The 25,029-nt window shown below is 42.6% G+C and overlaps 1 protein-coding gene across 6 annotated transcripts in view; it reads left to right on the top strand.

The window, feature by feature from the left end:
* The window catches only part of CDIN1 (CDAN1 interacting nuclease 1), a 236,008-nt gene that overhangs the window by 59,335 nt on the left and 151,644 nt on the right, over positions 1–25,029 (top strand). For all 6 annotated transcript variants that reach the window (XM_069949763.1, XM_069949759.1, XM_069949765.1 and 3 more), the window contains one exon: positions 13,723–13,795. In XM_069949763.1, the coding sequence (XP_069805864.1) occupies positions 13,723–13,795 (73 nt within the window). The remainder of the gene's footprint in view (positions 1–13,722; positions 13,796–25,029) is intronic.

The following is a 25,029-nucleotide window of genomic DNA, read 5'->3' on the forward strand; positions in this document are numbered from 1 at the left end:
ATCTCAACACTGACCTCTCTGACCTCTGAATACTGGCTTTCACACAGCTCACACTGTGTAAGCCTTTGTTCTCTGCTCTCTACTGGCGACTAATCTCCCTCCTCCCCCTCCCCTCTATAGATTAGAAAGGGCACATCTGATGTAAACAAGACGCTATTTCCTGATAATTAGCAGTGAATAAGAGAGGGGAGGGGGGGGGGGGGGGAGAGACCTGGGGAAAGTCTTTTTGAATGCAGATAATGGCATATTTGTCTAATAAACCCAATTACAAAGTTTCTTAAAATCACTTGGACTATTGATTTCTGCCCCCCCCCCCCCCCCCCAAAAAAAATAAAAGAAAACGACATTAACACTTACAAAAGTTTTAAAGTCATCATAAATGTCATCTGATCAAAATTATCTTGAACATTTGCAAATAAAGTTACTGTCTAAATTTTCTACCACGGTATATGTTTCTAGTTGGGACCTTATTCTTTGAAGAAGAAAAAAAAAGTTTGACACGTCAAAAATTTTGATTGGTGTGGTGGTAAGATCGCCCACCGATCTTTAGAGCTGGGAGAAGTTTGAACTGAGCTTTCTTTTTTTATTATTATTTCTATTTTTAAAAAAATTTGTATTGTAATATTTATTACATTTTTCATAAAGTACAAAGAACAAACAATGAAAATATGGTAACAATAGAGTTACAGAAGATACAAAACATTCAAATTGTCTGTCCTTTTAAGAATCGGCAGTAAACTAGCGATAAAATACAGTAGAACAGGTGAATAAGAAATCATACAAGGAAATTGGAGGCGCATCTTAGTATTGTCAAAGTGGTAATGGGAATCTAAAACGTCAGGGATAGGGAACGAACCAAGAAGAAAGACGAAAGACATGAGGGACGAAGAGGAGAAAATAGAGGGCGGATATGGGTAAGGGGAAATTAGGTAGGGTATAATTCATATAGCATCAGTGATTGACAGGGAATCCCATGCATCCAAAATAGATAGGAAGAGGTTTAGTTTATCATTCCAGGAGGTTGTAAGAAATTTAAGTGACCGGATCTCTTTAATCCTAGTATAGAGGTATAGGCAGCAGGGAGTCAAAGCTTAGCCGGGCACTTCCGTAGGCCCCTAGCAGGGACTTTAAAGGAGAAGTCCGGTGAAAATTTTTATTAAAGTATTGTATCCTACAATTACGTCATGCATGTGAAGCGGAGGGGGAGGTTCTTGTGTCGGGGGTACAATATCTGCCGCCTATGAATATTGTTGGGGAATCGGATTCCACTAAGGGACTTATTTCCTGTCTATACCGCCACATTATCTCCAAGTATTTAGATAGGTACCCACTTACATTGAGGGAAAAATGGGAGGCGGATGTTGGCCCTATAGAAGAAGGTCAATGGAAAGAAATACTAGAAATGACACCTAAGCTGTCCCTGGGGGAGCATCACCGACTCTCACACCTATACCTCTTACACCGTGTGTATCGCACGCCACAATTCCTTTTCCGTATTAATGTCAGAGATACACCCATGTGTCCCAGGTGTCATGTCCATGAAGGGGGTCTTTTACATATGTTTTGGCGATGCCCCAAGCTGTTCCGATACTGGAGAGGGGTGGCGTCGGCCATACATAAAGCCTATTCAGTAGAATTACAGCAATCTCCACTGGTGTATATATTGGGCTACGTGGAGGATCTGGCATTGAATGTGGGGGAACAGACTGCAGTAGCTCGCATCCTGTTTATGGCACGTAAGCTTATTGCCCAACACTGGCTTGATGAAGCCCCTCCCTCGGTATCGGAATTTGTGAGAAAGGTTAATTGGTTAATTGGTATAGAAAAATATGCATATGAGAAGCAAAAAGCTAGCAAAAAGTTTGATAAGATTTGGGGTAGGTGGATGGCTGTGCCTGAGCTCGCACCCCCAGGGTCCCGCACGTAGGTTGCGTTGAACCGCGCGTAGATGGGAGAAATGGTATATATCTTTATCCTATGTTCACCACCTGTCAGTGGGCGTTCTGTACATTTGAGTTCAGAGAATTTTCTAACTATTTTCTTTTTGAACTACAGCTCAAGAACATTCACGGTGTGCATGGGCACATAAGGTTCTCGGAAAGTTGCACTTGATTTATGTTTACATAGTGTGTGGAGTTGGACGGTTTAAGGGGTGGGAGGGAGGTATGGGGGTTGGAGGGGGTGATTGGAGGGTATACCCTCCAGGGTTTTTGCGATTGTACGGGGATAAAATCTGTTTTGTGAAAAAGTTTTTTCAATAAAAATTATTCTGATTAAAAAAAAAAAAAGTATTGTATTGTGCCCAAAAAGTTATGCAAATCACCAATATACACTTATTATGGAAAATGCTTAAAAAATGCCCTTTCCCAGAACTTACTACTGCATCAAGGCTTCACTTCCTGGATAAAATAGTGATGTCACGACCCGACTCCTATAGCTGTGCGTGCTGTGGCTGCTGGAGAGGATGATGACAGGGAGACACTGAGGGACACAGGGCACTGGAGGGAGACTGAGCATCCCTCTGCCATCATCCTCTCCAGCAGCCACAGCCCACACAGCTCTGGGAGTCGGGTTGTGACATCACCATTTTATCCAGGAAGTGAAGCCTTGATGCAGTAGTAAGTTCTGGGAAAGGGCATTTTTTAAGCATTTCCCGTAATAAGTGTATATTGGTGATTTGTATAACTTTTGGGGGGCAATACAATACTTTAATAAAAAGTTTTGCCGGACTTCTCCTTTAAGTAGATAAATTAGATGGTCGATGGGGATGGTTATATGGAACTGAGCTCTTTCTATTATTCCTGTTATCATATTGGAAACTTAGGGTGCTTTTACATGATCCAATGTGCGGCTAAGCATGGATGAAAGTGAGCAGCTCTTTTACACTGGCCAGTTATCGGCTGAATGATTGTTCCTAGGAATGCAAATAAGCAATAATCGGCTGGTGTAAAAGGGCCTTTAACATTTGCTAAAAATTTTTTTTTTTTTTTCCCCTCTCATGTAATAGTGCAAGTAAGAACAGCACTCATGCAGCTTTGTGATTAGAACAAATAACGTTGCAGTTTTCATAATGTGTTGATGAAGAAGCATACTCATACCCGGCATAGGTGTCTCATTCCTGTTGGCGGCAAGCTTTTCTCGCCTTTCGCCCCTTAGATGCTGCAGTCCACTCTAACCACACCACCTAAGCAGTCTTACCAGTATTTTTGAGCCTTGGTAACTATTAGTGTAATCTGTTGCATGCAATGTAATAGGCAGTTTAAAGCACTGATATTTTGCTTGGACCCCATAGCCTGCTGGATAGAGTTGAGCTAACTTCAAGCACTGTCAGGTTCAACTAAACACGAGTGTGCGGCGTTTGGCTGTATCCATGTTTTCCAGGACTTTCTAGGGCTGCATCCAACTTCAGCAGCCAATGCTAATCAAATGCTACATGCTTAAAGGAGAAGTCCAGCGAAAATTTTTATTAAAGTACAGTGGTACCTTGGTTTAAGAGTAACTTGGTTTAAGAGCGTTTTGGTTTAAGAGCTCACAGTTTTTCAAAATTGTGACTTGGTTTAAGAGCATTACTTTGGTTTAAGAGCTCCCTGTACTGGGTGGGAGCGCGAGTGGGGGAGGGGCAAGGCCTGCATAGCGGGGTCTACAGCACTGTACTCTGACCCAGGAAGTCTCCCACACCTTCCAAATCATAGCAGATCCACTTCAGGCTGGGGCTTGCATCAGGGGACAGGACTGTGGGGGTAATCTCTCCATAGCTGTAACCCCTCTCTCACCGGACAGAGAGTGCTGCTATACTGTGCCCACATCTGCCCTGCTCATTCCTTCATGCTCCCTGCAGTCTGTCAGTCCTGATTGGTCCATGCTGAACACACACCCCTTCCCCATTGCTGTCATGTGAGCACACAGACCTCTGACAGCAGCCCTGCTTCTCTATTCTACCCTGTTGTACTACGCTACTGCATCATAGGGATCTGCAGTTTCATCCTGTATTTACAAACTGCTGCTGTTTTTCAGGTTTATACAGTTACTATACATTATACTCCACATGCTGATTGCTATACTGTATAGTAACTCGTAATATCACATATTCAGCTGTTTTTCATTGTTTGTTTATTTGTTTTACATGTTATTCAGAGTATTAAATCATTACTTTTGGGTTGTGTAACCAATTGTCTGCATTTCAATGATTTCCTATGGGAAAATTTGCTTTGGTTTAAGAGTGGATTTGGATTACAAGCATGGTCCCGGAACGAATTATGCTTGTAATCCAAGGCACCACTGTATTGTATTGTCCCCCAAAAGTTATACAAATCACCAATATTCACTTATTATGTGAAATGCACATAAAGTGCTTTTTTTCCTGCACTTACTACTGCATCAAGGCTTCACTTCCTGGATAAAAATGGTGATGTCACTTCCTGCATAACATGGTGATGTCACTTCCTGGATAAAATAGTGATGTCATGACCCGACTCCCAGAGCTGTGCGGGCTGTGGCTGCTGGAGAGGATGATGGCAGAGGGACACTGAGGGACACAGGGCACTGGAGGGACACTGAGCATCCCTCTGCCACCATCCTCTCCAGCAGCCACAGCCCGCACAGCTCTGGGAGTCGGGTCGTGACATCCCCATGTTATCCAGGAAGTGACATCACCATGTTATCCAGGAGGTGAAGCCTTGATACAGCAGTAAGTGCAGGGGAAAAAGCTCCCATAGTAAGTGTATATTGCTGATTTATATAACTTTTTGGTGGACAATACAATGCTTTAATAAAAATTTTTGCCGGACTTCTCCTTTAAGTTCAGACGAACCCAAGTGTGCTCGAAGTTCACTGAACTCTACTGGACCCTTGTTTACTGTGCAGGTTGCACATATTGAAAGCCTGTCTGTCTCTGGTTGGAGCCCAGTTGAGCTCAGTAATCTGGTCATCTACTATGTCCATTGAGTTAAGTGTTCTTTGGTCAGATAGTAGCTTTTAGGTAGATTTTAACTAATAATACAAATAAATGTCATTTTCGACCAATGGTTATTGGTTACTTATTCTTTCTCTTGTATCCTTTATAATCACTGCTTATAGACCGCCAATGTGAAGTCGAGTATACATTCACCTTGGATACCTTCTCGGGTCATGAAGCGCAGGGTGAGAGGTCTCAGTCAGATGATTACAAGAGCAAGGAAAATCTCTATTCAGCATTTACAACACCTTTAACAAATCCAACGCGAGCGAACGGCACTTTGCGGTGATCAATAACATTTAACCATCAGCTGAGTTGTAGAGGTGGCACCAACCTCCGCCGCCTATTCCTGTAATCTTATCCTGCCGGCTTCATACATGAATATGGATTACGTTGAAATTGAGAGTGCTCATAACATAAAACAAGGGAATATTTAATATCGGCATCACCTGAAAGAAAAACACAAGCCGGGCATGAATTATACAGAGAAGTTTATGTTTGGATTTCATTCTGTTTCCGAGGTCTTATTTTTTTCATTTTTTTTTTTATTTTTTCCTGCCACCATCTAAACTAGTCGGCATCTTTTCGCCCCCCCCCCCCCCCTTCTCCCTGCCCTGGGCCTTATTGTGTCCTCAATGTGAGCGCTGCTTAATGCATTAGGGAAATGTTGCAATAACCAGTAGCACATTATTACCTCCAAACAATCAAGCTGCCATTTTTATATGATACTTAATATTTAAATGACACCTCGCTGCATCTGCTGACGATTGATGTAACGGCGCTACTTTATGAGTCAATATATATTTAATCAGTGGAAACTGTAAAATCTGATGAGAGATGTATAACATAGTGGCAGGGTATGGTTGCAGAAGGCCAGTTAAATCGGCTGCTCTGTCCTATGATGCTGCTTTGCATGCAGCCCGACACACTGGTATATTTCTTACCTGAGCTCCTGTATATATTTGTCTGATTATATCTCTGTACACACACCAGGCAGTAGTGGAGCCGTAGACCGGGTTATTAATGTGCGCCAGAGTCGACTAACAAAGGAGGAAAGATGAATATGTCCGAGCGCCATAAACAGAAATGATAACTCAGTCTGTAGTTATGTTGTGTCCTTCCTTTATTTAGTAGCCTTCTTCCCAGTGGAGATAGGGCCTCATCATATTCATTTATTATCATCATGGCGTTCACTCTGGATATTGGGCTACTTCAGGGTAAGACTGGGGGAAAAAATTAACATGTTTTCCTGATTAATGATCCGGATTGTATTTGGTCCCTACAGTATAGTATTAAAATAAGACTGTAAGCTCACGGGTTGTTTTATCATCTGTTTTTTCGCAAATCCCTGACAAAAAAAAACTCTGGTTTTGCAAAAATTGGTTGTCAGCATAAAAGAAGTAAATGCCACATATACCCTTATAATGCTACATGATGCAGATTAAAGCTGTAGTATGGATTTTATATTATACAGTGGTACCTTTGTTTAAGAGCGTGTGGGTTTAAGAGCTCACAGTTTTTCAAAATTGTAACTTGGTTTAAGAGCATTGCTTTGGTTTAAGAGCTCACTGTACTGGGTGGGAGCGTGAGTGGAGGAGGGGCATGGTCTGCATAGCGGGGTCTACAGCCCTGTACTCTGACCCAGGAAATCTCCCTCACCTTTCAAATCATAGCAGATCCACTTCAGGCTGGGGCTTACATCAGGGGACAGGACTGTGGAGGTAATCTCTCCATAGATGTAACCCCACTCTCCATGTTGAATCACAAAGATCACAGTACCGCCGGTCTAATGATTGGCTGGGAAGCCCCTCCTGCAGCGCCCGCCCCCCCTAGCTGTCTGTGCGTGTAATAACACAGACAGTGAGCGGGGAATGAGGAGGAAGCAATCGTTCCTCCTCACATCGTACCATGTAATACGGCCTAAAAGGGGTTATCCAGTCCTTCAAAAGCATGGCCACTTTCTTCCAGATACAGCACCTCTCGTCTCCAGTTCCGTTGTAATTTGCAATTAAGCTCCATTCACTTCAATGGAACCGAATTACCAAACCTGCACCCAAACAAGAGCGGTGCTGTCTCTGGAAGAAAGTGGCCTTGTTTTTATATGGCTGAATAACCCCCTTTAAGATTTTCCATCAATCTGAAGATCTTTCTAATACATTCAAAGTCATCAGATTGACTCTTCATCTTTTATCTGTGGATTTTGCAATGTTACATTATTGTAAACCCTTAGTGCTTGCTGAAGTCCATAATGACGGTGGAATTTAAGGGAGCTGGTGGTGCCAGTGGGATATCATAGCAGCCAGCAGCCTACCTAGGCAGGGCCCAATAAGATGGCCATCAGTGTTATAGTTACAGGCCTGATATATTACAGGAAATATTGCAGTGTATTATGTGGGTAAGCTCATAGAGGTTCAAGACTAAAATGAAGAACATAAAATAACTCAAATTTCCCCATTAAAGGGGTTGTCCTGATTTATAACATTGATGGCCTATCCACAGGGTAAGCAGTCAATGTGTGATCGGTTGAATGCAGACGCCTGGCACCCCCATGCCGATCTGCTATTTGAGGGACTGGATTGGCCATCAATGTTATAAACCTGGGCAACCTCTTTAACTCGAATGTACCATCGGATGCATCGCTTGTGTTTTTTACCAAAATTCCCAAGCAGCGGCCCGGCATGAAGCACTGGAGGCGGGTCTGCCAGCCCCCGGTTTGACGATCTCTCCTCCCCTCCATGACGCGGCTCCATTAGAATCAGTTGAGCCATGTCACAGAGGGAAGGGGGTTTAGTCACAAAGGGACTGGCGAGCCTGCCCCCAGTGCTTCATGCTGGGAATAGATTGGCGCCGTGCGTGAGAATCAGGCAACGTTCAAAAAAAGGACTGCGTCACAGGTATCCCCGCACCGACACCAATCCATTTAGGTAAAAAACACAAAACCATGTACCTGATGGTACATCCGCCTTAAGGATGGAGGGGGGTCTGGAGAAGCGCTGTAAAGCGCAAAACAGCTGTCACCTGACATCATCATGACCGATTGGCATCTTCCCTGCTGAACTGTATGTAATCATGGACATACTGAATTAAACCGAGCACAAATTCTGCACAGATTGATGGTGAGTGCCGCCCCTTCTTTACGTCGATATTATTGTGGACATACATATTTTCTGGCCGAGCACCCCATCTAGCAGATCTACCTTTACACACCACTGCACCCAGCAATCCCCCTGTAATAGCAGGATCAGACTCCTAGAGGAATCACCAGCTGTGCCGGTCTGTGTCTTTGTTGTTTTAAGTAAATGTATTTATGTGTATAGTAGGCCAAAGCCAAAGCTAATAGACGTAGCCATTTATGTGTGGTCCGGACTGGAGTGTCTTAGCACCAGCACATGCCGCATGTATGCATGCATGCATTTTTAGTCGCTTTGATAAAAGTACCGTGAGGACCAAAGGCTACTACAGCAAGACGTATGAACCACATTGAACCCCTGAAGACAGGCATACAAAGTGCTGGTTGGCAAAAGTTTTTGGAGCAATTGCGCAAAAATTTTCAACAAATGTACACAGGTTCGCAGTTAAAGTGACACTGCCGTTTAAATTTTTTTTTGCAGAAATCAACAAGTACAGGCGATTTTAAGAAACTTTGCAATTGAGTTTATTAGCTGAAAAATGCATTTTTATCATGAAAAAGCAGGTTGAAGCTCTCCCCCCTGTCTTCATGGTTCTCTATGGAGAGGGGGAGGGGGGGTTGGAGGGAGATGAGGCACCAAAACAGGACAACGGTGAGTTAATTTACAGCTGCATCACCGGGCTATCTCCTCTGAAGTCAGCACTGACCTCTCTGACTTCTGAATGTAGGCTTTTACACAGCTCCTGCTGCGTAATCCTTTGTTCTCTGCTCTCTGCTGACGACTAATCTCCCTCCCCCCCCCCCCTCTCCTCTACATAGGTTACACAGGGCCCGATTGATGTAAAAGAGTCGAGATTTCCTGATAATGAGCAGTAAATGAGAGAGAGGAGAGAGCAGGGGACCTGGGGAAGTCTCTTTGAATGCAGATAATGGCATATTTGCCTAATAGACCCAATTACAAAGTTTCTTAAAATCACCTGGACTATTGATGCCTGTACTTAAAGAGGACCTGTCACCCCCCCCGTGCCGGGGTGACAGGCTCCCGACCCCCTGTTAGATCCCCCTATACTTATGTGATCCTGCGCGCTGAGAGATGAGTCCGATGCCTATAGAGAATGACGGAGCATCGGACTCCCCATTCATTCTCTATGGGCATCTGACTCTGCTGTCAGCGCGCGCGCCGGGCTTCGGGCGCTGATATCTCCGTGATCCGACCGGCTCAGGAAGCGGGACTCGGCGGGATCACGCGAGTATAGGGGGATCTAACAGGGGGTCGGGAGCCTGTCACCCCGGCACGGGGGGTGACAGGTGTCCTTTAAGCCTCATCTCTGGTGATTACAGCATTCTGCCTAATGCTGAACAATGCCACACGCAGAGGAGCAGTTAGGGAATACATCAGCTTTTGCAATCTTGCTCAGTGGAAAGAGACTTTGCAAATTTTTTGGGGTGGGGGAAATGGCAGGAGTGCCATAGGAAAGGGGTGGGAAGCCAGTGATAACCAGATGAAGGAAGGCAATGCATTCTTGGATTTGTTATACTAAGCTACTGCTCTACCAGAAAGCAACATGATTACCTGACATAGGAAGAGACACATAAAATAAATGACATTTTGGTTATTTTTGAATTCGGGCAGCAATGCTATATGCATCTGATGTATTTTTCCTGACATTGATATACCCTTCTGCTACATTCTGTAACCACATTTATATGGGCCAAAATGTAATTGGAGAAATAAAAAAATAATAATAATAATAAAAAAAAAAAAAAACTAGACTTGACCAAGTAATCTGGATAAGTGTCCATGAAATACTCAAGCTAAGATTTTTGTCTAGCTCCCGTACGCTTCTCCACGTCTCAGATCTTTACCATCTGCAAGAGTTTAGCCTTTATTTCTTATACCGCCGCTGAGTCGAGATTTCTCGGCAGTTTTGCCTAAATAGCGCATAGATATAATTAGGTTGAACAAATACTTTTTCTTGTGACAGGTTCACTTTAAAAGATGATATTCTAATTGTACTTGATGGTCGCTTTGAACACTGCTTGTCTAGACGCTGGGAAAATAAGACTCATTAAATGTGATACCTCGTTCTACGGTAAAATTGGTCGATATCAAAATAAATACCTGTGCTGGTTCCAAGCGGTATAGAAACGGTGATGTCACCACCACCATTAACTCATGTATGTGCCGGAAACCATTCAATACCTGTTAGAAGTGAAGATGGCGGCCAGGTCAACATCTGGTGGGTGACAGGACTAAGTTGAGTAAGTGATCATTTACTCCTCTCGGAGCTTTCTCTGTAGTGTCTAGATCAAGATGAAAGGTGAGATTATTAGCTCTGAAAAGCTGTCAGGGTATTCATTATACAAGTCCATGTCTCTACTTACAAAGAAGTCAACTAGAACTCCAGGCTTCGAGGATGGTGATTACATTTCAGCCTCATTCCAGAGTTGAGTATTTTGTATTAAATGTTTTTTTAGTTTTTTTTTTTCACATCATCTCCTCTTGTCATAGATGTCATGGTAAATCAATACTTTTATTGGGAAGATCAGAAGTTATCCAGGATCACCTCTATGTCTTAAAGGGAATGTGTCGCCTAAACTGTCTTTTACTGATTAGAGCCAGATGTTAGGTTTTTCCAGTTTTTCAAATTCAAATTTTTTTTTTTTTTTTGGGGGGGGGGGGGGGGGGGCATCTCTACTAAACTGTTTTTAACAGCATTCATTTACAGCAAGACTCATGGACATAGATGACAATTGACAGATTCTGTCCCCTTGAAATGTATGTGAAACATTACTGCGCATGCTTTGTAAACTTTAGGTAATGTTGCCACAATGTCGAAATGATGGCTGTTTTTTGGTGTTGTGTGAACATAGCCTAAAAAGACCAAGGGCAACATCTGCAAAGAGTTGGTATGTTCTCTCCGTGTTTACGTGGGTTTCCTCCGGTTACCTCCTACACCTAAAACATACAGATAGGTGAATTTAGATTGTGCACCCTATTAGGGAAAGGAAGCAATAATTGGCCAAAACCATGTAAAGGGCTGCGGAATCTGTGTGCGCTGTACAAAAAAAAATAATTAAAAAAAGCATTCCACATGGAGCTGCTGGTCTGTCTTGCAATTGTTCATACTTAAAGTGTCGCTGTCGTTTAAATCTTTTTTGCAGAAATCAATAGTACAGGCGATTTTAAGAAACTTTGTAGTTGGGTTTATTAGCCGAAAAATGCATTTTTATCACGAAAAAGCAGTTTGAAGCTCTCTCCCACCTCTATGGAGAGGGGAGGGGTGGAGGGAGATGAGGCACCAAAACAGGACAACAAAGAGTTAATTTACGGCTACATCACCGGGCTATCTCCTCTGAAGTCAGCACTGACCTCTCTGACCTCTGAATACGGCTTTCACACAGCTCCCGCTGTGTAATCCTTTGTTCTCTGCTCTCTGCTGGCGACTAATCTACCTCCTCCCCCCTCCATAGGTTACACAGGGCTCGACTGATGTAAAAGAGTCAAAATTTTCCAGTGATTGAGAGAGAGGAAGGGGAGGGGGGCTGAGAAAGGTCATTTTGAATGCAGATAATGGCAAATTTGCCTAATAAACCCAATTACAAAATTTATTAAAATCGTCTGGACTATTGATGGACGCAAAAAAAAAATAAAAATATGACACTGACACTTTAATAAAATTACAATATAATAATAACTTCCTTTAGTATTCCAGTATAGCTGATTCAAAAGTTACACAGATTTGTAAATTACTTTTATTTAAAAACACTCCAGCCTGACAGTACTTATCAGCTGCTGTATGTCCTGCAGGAAGTGGTATATTCTTTCTAGTCTGACACAGGGCTCTCTGCTGCCATAGTGGTTTTTTATGAGCTTTGCTATTTGCTACTGCTCTGGACAGTTCCTAATATGGACAGAGGTGTCAGCAGAGAGCACTGTGTCAGACTGGAAAGAACACACCACTTCCTGCACGACATGCTGCAGCTGATAAGTACTGGAAGGCCTGCGTTTTTGAGTTAAATAGAACAAGTTTACAAATCTGTATAACTTTCTGACACCAGTGGAGTACCCCTTTAACTGACAGTGACTAGAAATACATCCAGTTTACCCATAGTATCATTCTGTTCACTGACAACAAGCCAAAGGAAGAATTAAAATGGAAAATACTGTATATTAGAAATGGCCTATTAATGGGCTGTTCAAAGTATAATCCATCCATCTGATCTCCAGTAAAAGCACTTTATGGTTCATATAGTACATCTACAAGACTAGACAGTCCCTTTAAGTGGTAAGTGCTGAGTGGTGAGTTAAAATTAATAATGTGGTATGGTCACATATGGTTAACCTTGTGAATAGGAGTGATGGGCGGAATAAAGCTGATGTGTGGGAATGTACAATTACTTGTCAGACTGCTGCTCATCATTAATAATTAGTTACTACGTGGTTTTTGCCTGCATTACTGTATATGCTGGGAATCTTACTAACTAACTATGGGGCTGAAATCTTTGTCAAGTTATATCAATCTTACTGACCAATTTTTTTTTTTTTTTGTGCTTCACTGCTTCCAAAACTACAAATATAGCCATTTTCCAATTCGTCCTCAGTGTATACCCCCTACTGACTTGTTGCTACAGCTACCGATCAGTCCTGTGTGCTCATATACGCTGTCAGGCTATGTTCACATAACGCTTTTTCTGGCTGTTGTTCGATACTTAAAAACTGCCGTTGTTTTGAGTATCAAAAAATATCCGTGGTTTAGCATGTTTCACCGTCATTACAGTGGAGGCCACTGGAACGTTATTCTAGTTCAGGTGGACTAATAGGCCATTGTCTGTGTCTTTGTATTTAAAGGTGTACTCTGGGCTGGGGCTATTTTTAGTGTACAGCCGGAGAGGGGGTGGATATAGACGCCGCCGGGCACTTACCTCCCCGGTCCACCGCCGGGTCCCGGATCACGCTGCCTCGTTCTCCCGTCCCGCTGGGGCTTGAGACGTAACTTCTCAAAGCAGCTCAGTCATTCAGTGGTTGTAGCGGAGTCCCGCCACGACCGCTGAATGGCTGAGCCTTCCTTGAGACGTCGCGTCTCAAGCCGCAGCTCAGACCAGGAAGCGGCAGCGAGACGGGAGAACAGAGCGGCGTGATCCGGGACCCGGCGCTGGAACCGGGGAGGTAAGTGACCAGCGGCGTCTATATCCACCCCCTCCCCGGCCATACAGTAAACATAACCCCCGCCCGGAGTACCCCTTTAATAGTAAAGATGTAAATAATGTGAGTTAACACCTAAAAAAAAATAACATTGTTTGCCAAGGACGTCTGCGAATAATTGTCACAATCGTTATTTTGAGGTATGCGCTAACAACGTCCGTTATTTAATACACTGTGCACATTGGGCAGCCGTCATTACATTGACTTTAATGCATTTTGTGGAGGTTAATTAAAATGTGGTAATTTTAAATGTAAATGTGGTCTTTTTAAAAAGAAGTAGATGCCTTTTCTCTTTTTGTGTGTGAACATAGCCATACATTGATCCTACTTTTATAATCCCTCACCCACTCACATTCAGAGAGGTAGATGGAAAGGATTGCGAGGAATGCTGAGAAATCCTACTAAAAATAATCGCTGCATTCTCTTCTGCAGGTAGACTTTTCTCCAGCCTTGATCGCACGGACAATTTTGGAGCGGTTTCTTCAAGAACAGGATGGAGTCTTACGTAAGTCCTTGGCAAATTAATATAGATTGTAATTTATTTTTTAAAAACATAAAATATTTTACACCCCCCCCCCCCCAATGCTTATCGGTTGCCCACTTTAATGCTGTATGGTAGCACCATGAGATTCACATGGTGTAAAGTCGAATTGTCTCAGTTGCCCCTAGCAACCAATCAGATTCCACCTTTCATTTCTCAAAGAATCTGCGAGGAATGAAAAGTGGAATCTGATTGGTTGCTAGGGGCAACTGAGTCAGTTTCACTTTAAGCCGGTTTGATAAATCTCCCCCAAAGTTCTTTGTAACAAGCGAAAGCAAAGTGCATCCTGGGTAACTGTGACCATGTAAGGGGTTAAAACTGGGTTTGAAGCCTCTTGGTGAGTGCCGCACTTTGCTTTTACTTGTTACAAAGAATCACTACTTGGGACTATGTATTTCTGTCTCTGAGAACGACGACCGAAGATAGATTGTCTATCGCGTATATGTGAATAGTGCCAAGGTAGCTGTTTTCCATTTGAATACAAATATAATATAGATCCATCTCCTTTTTTGTACAGCTTTCGACTTGGCAACCAATAGATTGAGCTATTCATATGTGATTATTCAGCCTTTCATTGTCTTAGTGCATAGTATTAAGACAATATTCTGGAAAGGCCCTTTTATATTTTAGGAATGATCATTCCAGATAATCGGCCCATGTAAGAGGGCCAGCGACCATCCTACAAATGAGCAATGCTGTGTAAACAGATTATTTGCGTACCGTAAGAATGAATTTGACTGTGGCCTTGGTTTATATGTGAGGTTACCCCTCCCCCAAGGGTACGGAAGGTCAGCTGGGTACAGATTTACCTGACATCCCCTGTCCACACAGGCTGAGGAACCTCCCTTTCCACTAACAGCAGTAAAATGGTTTGATAATATTGCCACTAGCTCTTCGTTTAGATCTAATAATATATTGGGTCAGAAGCCAGCCCGGTTGCCTGTAGCTGTATTAAAGGGGTTTCTAGCGAAAATCTTTTTCTTTCAAATCAACTGGTGTCAGAAAGTTATATAGATTTGTAATTTACTTCTATTAAAAAAATCTCAAGTCTTCCCATACTTATCAGCTGCTGTATGTCCTGCAGGAAATGTTGTTTTATTTTCAGTCTGAGACAGTGCTCTCTGCTGGCATCTCTGGCCGAGACAGAACAGGAGAGGTTTTCTATGGGGACTCATAGAAAACCGAGACAGAGTTCCTGTCTCGGCCAGAGATGTCAGCAGAGAGCACTGTGTCAGACTGAAAAGAAAACAATACAGTGGTGCCTTGGTTTAAGAGTAACTTGGTTTAAGAGCATTTTGGTTTAAGAGCTCACAGTTTTTCAAAATTGTGACTTGGTTTAAGAGCATTGCTTTGGTTTAAGAGCTCCCTGTACTGGGTGGGAGCGCGAGTGGGGGAGGGGCATGGTCTGTATAGCGGGGTCTACAGCACTGTACTCTCTCCCTCATCTTCCAAATTATGGAAGATCCACTTCTGGCTGGGGATTGCATCAAGGGACAGGACTGTGGAGGTAATCTCTCCATAGCTGTAACCCCTCTCTCCCCGGACAGAGAGCGCTGCATGTATGTGTCCACATCTGTCCTGCTCATTCCTTCATACTCCCTGCAGTCTCTGTCCGCCCTTGTGTTTCCCATCCTCTCCATTACTGTACAGTAACCTATAATATCACATATTCTGCTGTTTCTGAATGTTTGTTTCATTAATTTTACATGTTATTCAGAATAATAAATCATTATTTTTGGGGTGTGGAACAAATTGTCTGTATTTCTATGATTTCTTATGGGAAAATTTGCTTTGGTTTAAGAGTGGATTTGGATTACAAGCACGGACCCGGAACGAATTATGCTCGTAATCCAAGGCACCACTGTATTTCCTGCATGACATATAGTAGCTGATAAGTTGGGGAAGACTTGAGATTTTTTAATATAAGTAAATTACAAATCTGTGTAACTTTCTGATATCAGTTGATTTGAAAGAAAAAGATTTTCACTGGACAACCCCTTTAAGAACAGAGGTATGGATTCAGGGATCAAAATAAAAGAACGACTCAAGATTAAATGGAATATAAGGTTATAACTAGAGATGAGCGAACCGGGTTCGGGTTCGAGTCGATCCGAACCCAAACGTTCGGTATCTGATTAGCGGGGGCTGCTGAACCTGGATAAAGCTCTAAGGTTGTCTGGAAAACATGGATACAGCCAATGACTATATCCATGTTTTCCACATAGCCTTAGGGCTTTATCCAACTTCAGCAGCCACCGCTAATCAAATGCTGAAAGCTGGGTTCGGATGGACTCGAGCATGCTCCAGGACCAGGTTCACTCATCTCTAGTTATAACTTACCAAAAGAGGTCATAGAGTGACAGTTTTGGTACCATCTGATCTGGCTGGGCTTTCAGAATGTTTGGAGACAAAACATGGCTTCTCTACGCAGCTTCGAATACTAGTTCCGCATATGCCCATACCCCGGGTCCTAGAAGGGAGTGAGACACAGGGGGGCATTCGGTCCAGAGATCTGCAAAATGTATCTCTTATGCGGCTAAGTCGTACTGTAACTCCATACCTCATGGACGTACGGTTTCAGGGCGTCTACATGTGCTCGCTGATCCAGCACAAGTTGGTTGAAACACCCGATCATCTAAATCTTGCTGCCTTTCAGACTATGAGAGTTGCGAGAGTTAACACCTGGAGAGTTAAAGATAACTGGCCCTGAGCGGAAGGCCTGATCTGTACAGCACTAAAACACTAAGAGTAGCATTACATGGGAGGATTTTTTTGTGACGGTAATGACTACTATGACGAACGGGAAGATGATCGTTACTTACGGTCGTTCTTGCGCTCGTCCTTTCCTGGCTGATGGACCAGGGAACGACTGAACGACGTGTTATTACACCCAACCCGACTTGTGAACGATCAACGATGAAAATAGGTTCAGATTCTATCAATCAATCAACGATTTCTCGTTGGTCGTTTAACCGATGACTGCTATTACATGAAACAATTACTTAAATCCGAACGAAAATCTAACGATTTTTCGAACAATAACCGTCCCATATAATACTGTCCTAAGGGGGAGATTTATCAAAGGGTGTAAAATATATAATGGTGTAAACTGCCCACAGCAACCAATCACAGCTCAGCTTTTTTTAGAAACAATATTCCCTACTCCTCCTCACATCGCCCATGTAAAAGGGTCAGTGACCATCGTACAAATGGTTCGACGCTGTATGAACAGGTGATTTGCGTCTGGCAAGAACGAATTCGAATCTAGCCTTTGTTCATCCCAGCCTGTATTTGTGTGTCAGTCACTTCTCTGGTCGCCCATTCTTTTTACACATTCGAGTCCTGTTATTATGACCATTTCATACTTTCATGAAGGAAGTATGGTCACATGTTGATGTGCAACAGTTCACCGAACACCGAAGTGCATGCAGCTCTTAAGCAGATGAATGGACACTCTACATTTGTTAAACGTTGCGTCGGCAGAAGAGGCTTCCATTTTCACAGCAGCATCGAAATTGAACCTCCACTGATTGACAAAGGGTTGTCTTCTCTGATGAGTCTAGTCTTCTTTATGGAACGGGTTGACGTTGGTGTATCAGATGAGTAACATCAAAGAACCAACATCCTCTTGGAAGAACACAAAATGGTGGTGGCAGCAGCAATATGGATTGTTTAGTGTTTTGGGGGATTTCTCTGGATGTACTCATCCATGTGGGGGGCACTCTCACCTGATCTGGGTATAAATCCATCCTTACAGATCACATACACAGAAACATTTAGGTTGTCTTTCCTAGTATGGATGGGATCTTCAAGCAAGTCAATGCAACGTCACACAATTATAAATTTCCAATGTTGGTCGGTAGAGCATCACCAAGATTTCCAAGTACTACCATGCTCCCCTAATTCCCCAGGCCTAAATCCATCTGTGGGACCACCTAGATCATCATGCCCTATGGATCCTTCGCCACACCCTCCAGCAGCTGTGGGATACACTGCAGTTAGCATGGCTCCAGATACCCTCAACAGCCTATCTGGATCTTATTGAGTCACTCCCAGACCATCGAGCTGAATACTGTGGATATTAGCTGTTGGTCATAACAACTTTTCAATCTCCAGCCATTCCTCTTTCCTTCTTCAGTATGCTGAGCTACTTTAAGACAGATATTTAGCGTTTTTTTTTTTTTTTCATAATGAACAATGTTAAAAAGGAAGTAAAGGAAGAGTTGTTTTTCTAATTGTTTTCAAAGTTTAGTATAATTGTTTATGCTATCGATTTATGCATGTTTTTTGTTTTCTGGCTTCAAGAGAAAAATATATATACGTGATCATAGTGAAAAGCCTTATGTTAGTATTTTACTACAAAAACTTTATTATAACTAATTTATTGTAGCCAGTCAGTTGGAAGTTTAGATGATCGCTCATTTTCCTTGTACCCCAATGCACAGTAAAGGTCCTATTACACGGAACGATTATGATCCAGCGATCACCCGGGCAGCCCTCCCCACGCCCCCTCCCTCCCCCGACTCACCCACTGACAGCGCTTGTTTGCCCCTCATGGCGCCCCGTGGAATATAGCCTTTACTTTCTGGTGACTGGGCTAATGCGGCTTTATGTACACTACTCCATTTACTGTAAAATATAGCTGGACTGTTGTACAAAACTAGCATTGTAAGCTCACATGAGCAGCACCCCCCCGCCTCTTTTTAGAGCTGATAGTTTTTTTGCTGTATAATGTCTGATTTTATTTAATTTAAGTTAATATCCACTACAAAGTGAGTCCCCTGCTCTGGAAGACTTAAAGGGAACCTGTCACCCCAGTTGCCGGGGCAGAGCACGCCCGACCCCCCCGGTGGAGCCCCATATACTTACCCCTTTCACGAATTCCCGCTCCTGGACCCATGCTCCACCGGGGTGTCGGGTGGTCTCTGCCCCATCAGACAGGGTGACAGGTCCTCTTTAAAAGGTAAGTCCCATGAAAGTAAAGGAGAAGTCCCACAAACTATGAAATCTGCAGACAGGTGAAATGGGTGTGAAATAATAAAAGTTAAATCACCCGTCCCCCATGCCTCGTAGAACCACAGCCGGGGTCGTGCAGGTCCGCTAGCTGTAACATCATAACCAGTGATTGCCCGCTCGGCCAGTCAGTGATTGGGGCTGGACACCGCCACAGTCACTTACTGGCTGAGCGGACAATCGCTCAGCAACACTGTGAAGTTGCTGGTGCAGGAGCCGGGTACATGGCGTACCCAGTTTCCTACAGAAGATGATGTTTGCTGGCAGTGCCACGAGGCACGGAGGAAGAGTGAGTTAGGTTGTTAGTTATTTTCACCCCCACCCCCGCCTGCATGCAGATTGAAAGGTTGGTGGGACTTCTCCTCTGAAGAAAGGCGGGGTGTGCGAGAGCACAATAAACAAAGTACCCATCCCTGTGCCTCTCACAGACGGCTGTCATTTTCTGCTGTTGTCCGGCTACTTCATTTACCCGACTCCCTCAGCTGCAAAGACACTGCCTGGCTGATCGATTGGCTGCTCCGCCAGTCAGAGACTGCAGTGGTGTTCTGCCCCAGTCACTGATTGGCTGAGCAGGCAATCATCATCTCGGACGGGACGTTGCAGCTGGGAGATTGTCTGTACTTTCACCACCTCTGGTGCGCTATTCATTCTCTATGTAGCCGCTAAATGCATTGGCTAGCGCAATAGACAATGAATGGAGCATGTTTGTGCTATCACCACCTCTGACTGTGGCAGATGTGCTGAGCACTAGAGATGAGCAAACCTGGAGCATGCTCGAGTCCATCCGAACCCGAACTTTCGGCATTTGATTAGCGGTGGCTGCTGAAGTTGGATAAAGCCCTAAGGCGATGTGGAAATCATGGATCATGGTAATAGTTACAAAAGTTTCAGCTAAAATTAAGATAGTTTAAATATATAGTTTAAAATATAATATAACGATACATGAACATAAATTAAAATCCATAGCGGTTAAGCGGTTGTATAGTTTTAGAGAAACCTGCCAATCTCATACATGTTTTTAAGTTGTATTGCAGTTAAAGGAGTTATGTGGTAATGGGTCGTGACTGGTATTGCAGCCCAGGCCATTCAGGTTTATGAGGCTTAAAGGGTTACTCCAGCAAAAAATCTTTTTCTTTCAAAGGAACTGGTTTCAGAAAGTTATATAGATTTGTAATTTACTTCTGTTTAAAAATCTCAAGTCTTCCCATACTTATCAGCTGCCGTATGTTCTGTTCTGCAGGAAACATTTTCTTTCTAGTCTGGCTCTCTGCTGCCACCAGCAGGAGAGGATTTCTATGGGGATTTGCTACTGCTCTGGACAGTTCCTGTCTCAGACAGAGGTGGCAGCAGAGAGCACTGTGTCAGACTGAAAGAAAAACAATATTTCCTGCAGGACATACAGCAGCTGATAAGTATGGAAAGACTTGAGATTTTTAAATAGAAGTAAATTACAAATCTATATAACTTTATAAAACCAGTTGATTTGAAAGAAAAATTTTTTTGCTGCAGTACCCCTTTAGGCCTCATAAACCTGGGCTGCAATACCAGTCACGACCCATTACCAGACGTGGCACTGTTTCCTAACCCCACTATAATTATGCAAGACTATTTTTTTTTTCTAATTGCTCATACCTTGTGCTTGTTTTTGCTATAGCCATTTTATTTCAATATTTTAACTCCAATTTATTTACTTTGTAGTGGAAATATTTCCCCACAGCCCGCCCATCACCAGAAATCAGACCTCGTCACCATTAAACGCCTTTGTTCTGCTTGTGAATTCTTTTGCTTGTGTTGTTATGTTGTCCTTCTGCCCTATCATCCTCCTCCTCCTCCTTCCCCGCACAGTATAACACCGGGCTCGGCGAGAGAGTAGGAGGAAATACTCTGCTGCTACTAATAATAATAAAAAAAAAATAAAAAAATAAAATGAGGGGAGATGAAAAGAGCAGCGCTTCAGGAGGAGGTTCAAACTTAAATTAATTTGCCACTGAAAAAATACATTTTGTTATTTTCTCCGTGTCAACTGCATGATTAAAACTGGCTGTTAAGTGAGCTCAGGGGATCTTCTCGTAAAAGATTTATGAGTAATGTTCAGTGCAATATTCAAAGTGAGCCATGAATATCAGGGTAATTGCTCTCTCTGCTGCTTCTTTTACTAGGCACGAGTTTGTCAACTACGCCATAAATATTTGCCTAGTCTGGTGAAAAAAAGACAGTTCCATCGCCTGCATTTTTTATTACCTGGTGTTATGTTTACCTTTTGAGTCCCGCCTTTAGGCACATAGGTAATCTAACAATAAAGAAGAAAGGCAGCAAATAATTCTTTGTGGGTTTCATCTTTCCCAATTTTTTTAGAATTCCGTTCGCTTTTAGAGCTCCATTGTGCTCGCTATACCATGCACGCTTAAACCTGGCTCGCCTGTACATCAATGGGAGACCTATGCTTAGCACTTGGCTTTTTATAGGCAACTAAATTACGCTTGTGGAACACGATTAAAGAGACATTTTGAGCTTTTTCCTTAATTTCTTAAATCTTTGTTTTATTTCCATACAAAAATTATATCTTTTTACTTTTTTTTATATTTTTTTTATTATCATCATTACTATTATTTTATATAAAATTATTTATATATTATTATGTATTTTATATTCTTATTTTATGTAGTATTATTTATATATTATTTTATTATTTATTTTATATTCTTATTTTATATAGTATTATTTATTTATTATTTTAAATTATTTTTATTATTTATTTTATATTCTTATTTTATATATTCTTATTTTATATTATTTTATTTTTTATTTTATATAGTATTTTATTAAAATAATTAATAATTAAAATAATTACAAAAAATTATATAATATATATATATATATATATATATATATATATATATATATATATAATTTTTTAAAATTATTTTTTTTTAAATTATTCTATAGTGATTGTTAGCCTGTTTGCCTCAACTGCACTATTATCTGCGGTTTTATATCAGACTGCAAGTAATTATTGTTAGCAGAGAAGGATTACTATAATGTGCAAACAATGCAGCCTCAAAAACTAAATCACACATTAAGATCTGCTACATCTGTTTGCGTCCATTGGATGTTTGTTATTTTTTTTATTGTTATCTTACTAAAAGTGCCTATAGTTTTTATTTTTTTAGGGTAACTCCTAGTCATTTCATCCTGGCTCGTTTTTTGCCTTCTTTTTTAAGGACCTGGATATGTAACATTTTATACCCAGCATGGCTGAAACGCGCCGACGCTTTGTGAGCAAATCACATGATGTCAGAACAGCACGGCTTTAGATTTAATCAAGAAAGAGATTAAAGTGAATGTGTCTCCACTCCCTCCCTCTCCACAAGTCTGCCGCAGCATAGCCATTTGTCAACGTCAGGCAGTCTGATTGCTTTGGACCTACTTCTATCCGACTCCCGTCAGCCAGCACAAGGGCAAAGCAGGCAGATTAGCCTGTATCATACCCAGTAAAGCAAAATTCATTGAGTGGGGTAATTGTAAAGTTAATAGACTGACCGTAAATGTGATGTCTATTAATATATTTCTTTTTCTATTAAATAGTGCTCTTCTTTTATTTTTGTGTGTATTTTTCACAGTGAGCATCCCGCAGATCTTTTTATTAGTCTTTTTTTACGCCTATTTTGAGGATTTTTTTTTTTTTATATTTCAGTTGATAACATAAAATATACTTCTTTTTTTTGGATTTTGATGCCTGTACATTGATCACGGCTTGTATTTGTATTGATTCCTATTAAATAGGGGTAAACAAGGCTTCGCCAAGCTGGTGACGTGGCCTGGTTATTTTTTATTTTTTTTAAAAAGGCTGTTCCAGATCACTAGCCTATAGTCATGTGCACTGCATACTGGCTTCTAAAGCCCCTATTACACGGGGTCAGGTCAGCGCTCCTCGCTTGCTGCCAGCGCTAATACACGCATTGGCAGCGAGCGCGTAAGTGCAGGAGGGCCGCAGGGAGCTGTGTGTGTGTGTGTGTGGGGGGGGAGGGGCTGCCCGGATGATTGCTAGATTGTCCGAGCAGCCCATAAGAGATAGAGGTGGTCTGCTGCGGTCGATCCTATTGCACAGAGCGACGGGAGCATATCGCTACTATCCTGTTGCATATTCTATCCTATAACATGTTAAAAGACATTGTACATGTCGGCTGATTGTTGTCTTCTATTACACTAAGCAATTATTGGCCGATAATCGCTAGTGATTGACTGCAGTGGTCATGCCTTGGTATAGCACATCATCACTCCAGGCATTTAGAAAAAAGATTTCCGGGGAATAGACATGGCCGCAACTTAAGCACGCTCAGGTCTGATAATTTGGCATTTGATTACCGGTGGCCAAAGAAGTTGGATGCAGCCATAGAGTGTCCTGAAAAACATGGATACAGCCTGTATCCGACTTATTCAGCCACCTGTATTCAAATGCCATATGACCGGACTTGAGCATGCTCAAGTTGCCCTCATCTCTAGTAGGGAACCCTCAGGTCATTTACAAACCTAAAGGGGATATCAAGTCTTAAAACTGAAAATTCTGAATAAAATTGATGAGTTGGGTGGGGGGTTTTGATTTAACTTTTTGGGCCTTTCTTGAGAATAAGCCATTAATTTTTAAAGGATGAGTAACTCCTCAAATGCCACTGCATGTAGTATGCAAATAAGAGTCCGTGGAGCCTCAGTTATGAGTCTCAAAACACGGAAATAGCCAGATATCCCTCCAGGGAAGGAAAACCTGTTGCCAAGCGGTGCCTCCCAGTGGGGAGATCACCAACCACCCTGATACATAGCCCCTTAAGTCCCACTCAGTTATGAGTATTGCTCCGACCGCTTGCTTCACTGTGTGCTATGGGAAGCTCTGATGCGGCCGGAAAGATCACCTGGCCAGTACTTATGTACCGGCCGAGATGATCCGGCCAGACACCGGCCGTTCCATGACCCGGCCGGGGTCAGGGAACGGCCGGTCTCATACAACGTGTGAACATAGCCTAAAGCTGCAAAGTAGAGTGACTAGAGTGCTAGGAAATATTTCTTCTAAGGTAGACGATCTTAATCTGAAGATGTTACTAGTGTGATACATGGGGTTCTTATTGTTACATCCATAGGGTTATTGACTATTCATGTGAGCGGTCAATGTGAACTGAGGCCAATTACTTTGGGACACCAACTACTTAGAGCTCTACAGGACAAATCCCAGTCCACCCAGGATCACATTAGTGTTTACCTAAATTATAGGGAGCAAACTCCCAACATCCCGGAGCTCTACATCCAGCAACTCTAAAGTCACTAAATGCAATAAATAATTCCAAAAGGGGCCACAATGTGATATCAATGACTACTTGAGTTCCAATTATCTAGGGCAGAGAACCGATACAAATGGGCTCTTCCATTTGAAGAACCTGACCTGCCCATGTATCCACAGCCATTGATTTCAGTAGCACACATATAATGTTTTGATGGTGCTGCATTGATATTGAACAGTTGCTGCAGGTTCCTTGGCTTCTCGTGATCAGCTGGAACCAGTCTCTTCTGCAGTGCTTCTCCAGTTACCTTAGTATGCGTGTAGCAGAAACATTTACTCATTTTAATAATAACAATGTGAATGGCCATTATTTCTCTTGGCTTTGGTTTGGCACAACAGTTCTTGATATCCTCTTATTAAAGTGAAACTTTACAGAAAATACCCATGTAAGGGTGCCTTCACACACCGGATCCGCAGCGGTTTTCACGCTGTGGATTTGCAGCGAAATCCTCCATTGCCACTTCATCCCTATGAGAATACATACTCATGCGAGTATGTAAGTTAACCCCCCAGCGGACAGAGCATACATCACCTCCTCCCCGCTCCGGTTTGCTTCCAGGGTGCCTGGCTGGACGTCCTGCTCAACCAATTAGTGGATGCAGCGGGGCAGCACACTGATTGGCTGACTGGCACGAGCAAACGCTGGGAACCCCTGAAGCAAGCCTAAGCAGTGAGCAGATGATGTATGCTCTGTCCGCTGGGGGGTTAACTTAGATACTCGCAGCGAAATGTCAGTCCCGCTGCGGGTATGTATTTTTAGAGGGATTAAGTGGCACTGGATGCGCAGAGGATTTTGCTGCAAATTCACAGTGTGAAATCCGCTGCGGATCCGGTGTGTGTGTGAAGGCACCCTAAG

This window comes from Dendropsophus ebraccatus, chromosome 13, assembly GCF_027789765.1.
Source record: "Dendropsophus ebraccatus isolate aDenEbr1 chromosome 13, aDenEbr1.pat, whole genome shotgun sequence".
NCBI lineage: Eukaryota > Metazoa > Chordata > Amphibia > Anura > Hylidae > Dendropsophus > Dendropsophus ebraccatus.